Source organism: Orycteropus afer, unplaced genomic scaffold, assembly GCF_000298275.1.
Source record: "Orycteropus afer afer isolate SDZICR_OR568_19922 unplaced genomic scaffold, OryAfe1.0 scaffold00287, whole genome shotgun sequence".
Classification (NCBI taxonomy): domain Eukaryota; kingdom Metazoa; phylum Chordata; class Mammalia; order Tubulidentata; family Orycteropodidae; genus Orycteropus; species Orycteropus afer.
The window spans coordinates 876,757-884,942 of record NW_006921874.1 but is presented as its reverse complement, the minus strand read 5'-3'; the positions used below and the strand labels follow the sequence as shown (position 1 = coordinate 884,942).

General features: G+C 34.7%; 1 protein-coding gene across 1 annotated transcript in view; it reads left to right on the top strand.

Moving 5' to 3' along the window:
* PHF6 (PHD finger protein 6) overlaps positions 1-8,186 on the top strand; it is a 39,671-nt gene that overhangs the window by 28,225 nt on the left and 3,260 nt on the right. Inside the window, exons 7-8 of the mRNA XM_007950720.2 lie at positions 116-220; positions 2,818-2,951. Of these exons, the coding sequence (XP_007948911.1) occupies positions 116-220; positions 2,818-2,951 (239 nt within the window). The remainder of the gene's footprint in view (positions 1-115; positions 221-2,817; positions 2,952-8,186) is intronic.

Sequence of the window (8,186 nt, the reverse complement as noted above, 5' to 3'; positions counted from 1 at the left end):
GAGGAACATTTCTCTTCATCAGGAAATTAAAGTAATATGACATTTGTTATTATGTTGTTTATCTTTTTCTCACAAGGATTCTGAATGTTAATGTCCCTCCGTTTTTCTTCTCTAGTTGTTTTCTTCTGGCACAGTCCAGCTCACAACAACATCAAGAGCAGAATTTGGAGATTTTGATATTAAAACTGTACTTCAGGAGATTAAGCGAGGAAAAAGAATGGTCTGTGGTTTTATATTTAGGTTATACAATCTTCCGCTTGACTTTCTGCTTTAAATTTAGAACACATCTAAAATCTATCCAGTCATCAAAAAATGTCCTATAAAGTAGCTCATAGGTTTAAGCAAAGTATTTTTTTGCTTTTTTGTAATATAATAAAAGGATGATATTACCAACTCCTTTAATTCTTTTTTCTATGTAACATTATTACTTATAAGAATTATACTGAGAAGATTTCTATTTTAGGGTATTTGAGTGTCTTCTAATAAAATAAATGAAGATGTGAATGTAACACATCTTATTAAATAAAAATGTTATATTGTTTAAGCTGGCTTCTAGAAAAATTCTATAACTCTAGTGTAGCACTGAGAACCTCCTCATTATAAATTAATAAATGAAAGGGTGGTTGGGTTTTTTTTTTCTTGGTGTCTTCTGCTCAGTTCAAGTACACATACACAAGTAAGTCTCTTAAAATGTTTATCATAATTTAAACATTTCCTTTATAAAATGTACCTTAATCTCATAGTTTAAAAAGGATTGAACTAAAACATTTGGTTTAATAAGTAGCTTTTAAAAATATTGATGTTTGTTGATTACTTATTCCCTTACAGTTTATGAATGTTTTAAAATGTCAGTGGAATGCAAAGTCATTTTTATTGTGAAAATTTTCAAACATATCAAAATTGAGAGCATAGTGACACTCATATATCAGTCACCTTGATTCATGAGTTGTCAAGATTCTCTAACATTTGGATTATCTTTGTCTTTTGTCATTGCTTGAAGTGCTTTAAAGAAGATTTCAGACTTTACATCATTTCACTTCTACATAGTTCAGTACTCATCTCTAAGAACTTGGATAATTTCTTACCTAACCCCAATGCCAGTGTACCATATAAATTAAGAATAATTCCTGAGTTTCTTTTAAATACCAGCTCTTATTTCTATTTCTCCTATTGTCTCAAAACTATCTTTTTAAGGATGCCTTGTGTGGATCAGGATCCAAGCAAGGACCACGTGTTACATTTGGTTGTTTCTATATCTCTTAAGTAATATAAGGAAGTCTCTCGTCTTCTCTTTGTTTTGTTTTGGGTTTTTTGTATGCCATTGACTTATTGAAGAAACTGGGTTAATTGTTCTATAGAGTGTCACACAATTTTGATATGTGTTTGTTTTCTTTTAAAGTGGAAGATAAGATCTAAAGGCTTAATTAGATTCAGTTTCAACTTTTGAGGGGGTAAGAGGCCTTCATAAGTGGGACTGTGTCACCCATATATTTTATCACATCAGGGAGTCATAATGTCTGAGATCCTTATGTTTGGTGAGAAGTGTCATCCCTCCATTGTGAAGTGCCCTTCAGTCTTTCATCTGATGGTTTCAGACATTGATGATCTTTGTCTGATCCATTTGGAATGACCTTTTGCAGATCTGTGATTTTGAAGGTGAAGAAAAACATGAAAATAATGCACTAAATTGTACATATGAAAAATGTTGACTTAGGCAAATGTTGTGTTATAGATAACTTTACAACAATAAAAATGTATGTAATGGTTCGGTTAATTTGAATAAAATGGGAAGCTAGCAATGTGAAAATTGTTTATGTTTAATAAAGTTCAGTTTACTGATATTTTGATTACTCTTTTAGAAGTGAAACTGCTTTATAACAGAGCCTATAGTATTAAAAAAAAAAAAAGAAGGAAAATTACTTTATCATATCATGAGCAACATTCTTGTGTTTTACAGCCACAGTCCAAATAGATGACTAGCATAACCATTCAGTTCTCTTGATCAACTTATTATTTATCTCTGCACTGTTGAAGGTTAAGGTAAACACTAACCTAGCATTTCCCTAAGTATGATTCAAAGGAAATTAGACCATCAGGATGCTCCCCTACCCAAAAAAACCAAAAGGGTATCTTGGGAACTGTTTAGTATACCCCCCTCCTGAAAAAAAGGCTGTGAGAAGTTCTGCAATAAAGCAATCTGCTTAATTTAGCATTTCATTTGACTCTGAACTTTTTTCACCAAGGACCTTTAAATCCCAGAACATTCTTTAGGCAAGGTTGATCTAGGCCAAATTGAGTCTTGAAAAGATACATCAGTCCCTTTAGACTCTCAGCACTTTTGCGGATTTGATAACAATCCCCCTTGGGGGGATTGCTTTTCTGTTTTCTAATTCTTTGCCATGGTGATAATAAGAAAGGTTCCAATCTGGGGTGTAGGGGGAAAAGTGCCATCCACTATAATACAGACGATCATACTTTTTTGTGTGTTTGGCGGTATTGAGGAGTATGTTACCTACATTGAGGTACTAGTAGGGTTAGGACAGTTTTTCTAACAAGCTGGCAGTTTAGCAAATGTTAAATAATGGAAATGTCAGGGAATGATTTAATATCAGAAATTTTATCAAAATATGGTTTAAATTGCAGTATAATTCAATGTGTGTGACATATACATTCAATGTGCTTTTTTTCACTAGAAAATATAGCTGCCCCCCCCTTTCTTGTAAATTGAAATGTTGGCTAAAATATGCCTAAATAGAATAAGATTGCATAAACTTTGAAAAAGTGTTTATGATTATTCCTTTCTATTTCCTTAAACAGAAATGTACACTTTGCAGTCAGCCTGGCGCTACTATTGGATGTGAAATAAAGGCCTGTGTTAAGACTTACCATTACCACTGTGGAGTACAGGACAAAGCTAAATACATTGAAAATATGTCGCGAGGAATTTACAAGTAAGAAACAACAACTGTCCATTTTCCTAAAGATGTCAGTAAGTAACCACTCTGAAATAGATGACATTAGGTTACTTGAGCACTGTCCTTAGGTGGTGTTTAGCCTGCTGTAGAAGACTAGAGACACGTGAGGAACAAATACTGCAATTGACATTTCCCTCTTATTACATATCCCTGTATTAACATTCATTCAAGCAGTATTTATTGTGCTTACTATGTGCCAGGCATTGTACTAGGAGTTGGGCATACCAAAAAAAAAAAAAAAAACCAAAAAAAACACCCAAATACAGACACTTGTAAAAAGTTAGATTAGCAAACGTTGTATGATAGGATACGTTTATAACAATGACAAAAAAAGAGTAGCTGCTGAGGCTGCTTATGTATAACCAAATACCTCATAGGATTTATGTTTGGAGGTTTAGAGTCATGGTTTCATGGGACATCCCAGTTAATAGGCCTAATAATTTGTTTAGCGCTTCTCCTAATTTGTTACATAGTATCTGGGATCTTAAAAGCTTGCAAGCAGCCGTCCAAGGCACAGTTGCTCTCTATTCACCTAAAGCAGCAGAGGAAGAAGGAGAGTCAGGAATAGGAGGAAATGGAATGTGTGGCTAATGCCTCTATGAACAACTGCCTCCTTTGCCATGAGACCAGAAGAAATGGTGCATATAGAAAGTGTTGAATTAGTGTCTGTTCTGCTGTGTGTATGCTCAACAAAAACAAAAATAAATAATACGAAAAATAAAACAGAGATTGTCCTCTTGGAGCTTATATATATCAGGTACAATTACAAACTACATTAAGTACCATAAATAATAAGTTACAAAGAGATTTGAGATTATATCTTAAGAAGGAGCTAACTAGTCTGTAATGGCGAAGTGTTCAGGGAATTTCCTTAAGGAAGTAGTGCTTGAACTGAGATGTGAGGCATGAGGAAGATGAATGTGGGTGGGGGAAAGTGTTCTAGGCAGAAGGAATAGCATGTTGTAAGACCCTAAGGTGGGACAAAAGCAAGATTGGAAATGGGGAGATGAGTTAGGAGACTGTTGACTATTGCAGATAGTGCAGATGATAATTGTTGGTATCTTAGAATAGGAGGTCAGTGTGAAGATGGAAGTCTAAAGACTTTGGAAGAATGATGAGTTATATTTGGAGATTTAGGGTTGCATGTTATCCTTGCTTCTGTGGGTCTTTTACTCATCTGTGCTGCTTTGAGCTAGTGGTGTTAGTGTATGTCTGTAATGGTTCCATTTGTTTAATTGAGTGGAATATAAATTGGTAGCATTTCCTGATTTGCCTTTGAGAGTTGTAAAGCACTGTTTTACTCTTAATGCCTACCACAAACCAGTGATTTCAAGGTCTACTGTCCTGTGTAGTCTGTAGTTTATACATGTAGTCACCAAGTCACTGTAACTGCATAGTGTGCTGATTCTGCAGTATAAATTTGACCAGACTTTAGTAATAAAGGCACAGAGGTTTTTCAGATGAGGTCTATCGGACTTTTAAAGAACAGATCCAAGCATACCTTGGAATATCGTGGCTTCAGTTCCAGATCGCCACAATAAAGGTAATATTGCAGTAAAGTGAGTCACAGGAATTTTTTGTTTCCCAGTGCATATAAAAGTTATATTTACACTGTACTGTAGTCTGTTAAGTGTGCAGTAGCATTTGAAAAAGTTTGAAATATTATGAGAATTACCAAAATGTGACACAGAGACATAAAGTGAACACATGTTGTTGGGAAAATGGTGCCGATAGACTTGCTCAACGCAGGGTTGCCACAAACCGTCAATTTGTAAAGAATCCAGTATCTGAGAAATGCAGTAAAGTGGAATGCAGTGAAATGAGGTGTGCCTGTAATTCTAGTGCTGTTTAAAGAGATCCAGCACACAGCAGAAGACGAAGGGCTGCTTATTTCGTTCTGTAAAACTCGCATAACCGTGATAACAAACCCGACAAATAAAGCAGTAAAAAAACTGTAGACCAATCTCACATTTATAAATACATGTACAAACATCCTAAATAAAATCATAGCAAATCGAATTCTGCTCTATTCTAGGAATTTTAAAACTGCTCAAAATTAGGAAATTTTATAATATGGTCCATTATAATTAATAAAGAATAAAAAATATTTATCATCTTCCTGATGGTGAAAAGACATTGGATAACATTCAACATCCATTTTTTAATTTTTACAAAGTAGCATAACAAGGGTGTCCTTGGTAAGCTAGGAGTAGATGATCGCTACTTTAACATCTTAACAGAGTATTTGGGAGAAAGCAGCAAATAGCTTAGTTAATGTTAACGTAGCAAGAGTACTTAACCAGCGGCATACCTCAGAATCACCTGGAGGTAGACTGGATCCTCTTTAAAAATGTTCAGGCCTAAGCCCCATCTGGAGAGATTGGAATTCAGTAGGGCTAGCTTGGGCCCACATTGCATTTTGATGACTGCCCAGGTGATTCTTATGTTCATCTCTAACAAGCGCTGTACTCAGTACACAGGAGCTCTGGTGGTGTAGTGGTAAAGGCATTTAGCTGCTAACCAGAAGGTCAGCAGATCGGACCCACCAGCTGCTTCATGGAAGAGCGACGTGGCAGTCTACTTCTGTAAAGATTACTGCTATGGGGCACTTCTCCCCTTTCCCTGTAGGGTCACTATGTGTTGGAATCTACTCGATGGCACACAACAGCAACATACAGTTGACTGCTCATTTAGAAAAGAATAATTTGGATCCTCACCTCAGACTATAACTAAACATAAATTGTAGCTGGATTAAAAATCTAAACAGAAAGATTATAAATGTGATTAGGAAATAGAGGAGATGTTCCTATAGTCTTGAAGGCCTTTCTAAGCATAATAGAAAACTTGGAATTTTTATTTAACTACATAAGGAGAACTCCAAATCATTAAAGAAACACAACCCATTTAAAAATTTGACAAAGGACATGAAGATGATAAGCATATTAGAAAATGTTTAACCTTACTAGTAACTGAAGGAAATTATATAAATTTTTGTCCATTAAATGGGCAGATTAATAAAATGCACATTATCTAATGTTAGCTAGGCATTCTCATTCAGTGTTGGAAAAAACCAAACTCCCTGCTGTGGAGTCGGACCCGACTCATAGTCGGCCCTCCTTGAGTTTCCAAGGCGGTATTACTATAGAAGTAGATTGCCCAGCCTTCCTTCCAAGGAGTGGCTGGTGGGTTTGAACCTGCAGCCTTCTGGTTAGCAGTCAAATGCCTTAGGCACTATACCACCGGAGCTCCCTTCAGTATTAAGATGGAATGTAAATTGCTACAACATTTTTTAGAGAGTAGTTTATAATTGGAGATCAAAACCTTAAAATAGTGTTTATCTTTTTTTTCTTTCTTTTTTAAAAAATAGTGTGTATCTTTTGCTACTAGCCTACTTTTAGGGATTTATCTTGGGGCAGTAAGCAGACAACAGTACAAAGATTGATACACAAGACATTTCATTGTACTCTTGTAGGGATAATGGTTATCATTACCCTTTAGAATAACATTACTATCATTACCTACTAGAACATATTCTTAGACTCAGCTATATCTTTGGACTCACAAGATTACCATAGGTTCCATTAGTCTACTCAAGAAAGATAGAAGACAAGTACAGTTTTCCAGCAGGGCAGATTCAGATATTCCTCTTCTTTGGACGTCCATTCAGCAGTAAATATAAAATATGGGATCCACCTGGCTGAAAAGCCTCAACCCCATAGAAGCCAGTACCTCTTGTAACAGCTTTATGGGCATAAATAGTTTTCACATTTCCCACAAGAGGCATGTTAGTCACACTGCACTGTGAGAGGCCCAGAGATAAGACTTCCTATCCAAATATGTATAATTCTCCCAGTCCAGATACAGTCTTCCAAGCAGGTGTATATAGCTTAGTAAGGTAGTCGACATACCAATTTTTATTTAGTTGCCAGGTGAACAGAAGTACAGATTTGACCAAAAATCATATTCTCTTGCAGAATGGGAAAAGCGTTTTTTTTTTTTTTTCTGACTTCTTACCCACAATAACAAAGAAGAAAATAGCCTGAATATGCATCATGAGACTTGATAAATAAACTTTAATACATGCTTATAGTGGAATACTGTAGAGCAATTAAAGAATGAAGTACATCTGTGTCACAGGGGGGTCTTTCTATGGTATATTAAGGGAAAAAAGTTGTAGTACAGTATGCATAGTCTATTTTAGCAAATTAAAAGTACATGTATACATGTACACACACGTGTGTATGTTTTTGTATACACAGAAAAATTTCTAGAAGCATATTCACCCAACTTAACAGTGGTTACCTCTTATTAGTTGGATAAGGATAGAGGAGGAGGGCCAATTTTATATTCTTTCTATGATTCTGTGCTGTTTGAATAGCCTCATGAGCAATATATTGCTTTTATATTTAAAGTGGCCAACTGCATTTTAATAACCAGCATATTTTAAACATCTAACATCAGATTGTGTGGAGAATTGCTGTCTTTAAATTTCAACTTTATATATTTTTATTATAATTGTTACCCATTTTCATTTTGAAAAAAAATGGAAAATATAAACAAGAAAAACAAAAACCAAATACTTACGTTCAACTTTAATTCTGCTACTCAGACATTTTTAAATATTTTGGAATATACATATATGTATATATGTGCATATTTATAAAAACAAAATTCTCTTATACACAGTATAATCTTTTATGCACTTACTATATCTGAGACATTTTTCTGTGCCATTAAACAGTTCTACATCATCATTTAAGGGTTATGCAGTATTCTATTGTACAGGTATCTCAGCTTATTTAGTCAGTTCCCTATTTAGACATTTAGGTGATGTTTAGTTTTTAGCAATTATCAAACCATGTTGCAATAACCATCCCTAAACAAAAAATATTTGCACAGGGATCTGTGGTGATTTGAATAGCTCTTTTTATTTTTCATATTTTTTTCTAAACTATGATTATAATGTGTATTCCAGATTATATTTTCATAGAGAGCATTGAGTTCAAATGGGAGTCCATATGCAAGTAGTTTGGGGAGAGACGAATGGGTAGATAGGAGGAATATTTCTGGATGAAGTGGTTTCTCAGTCTCCCTTAATGAGACTTCCATTCCTTAACTGCCCTTTCTGTATCTTTTTCATATTAAAAAGGAGAGAGAGGATTAGTGATTATATTTTATCCTGCTTTACTGTCTTTATTTTATTTTAAAACT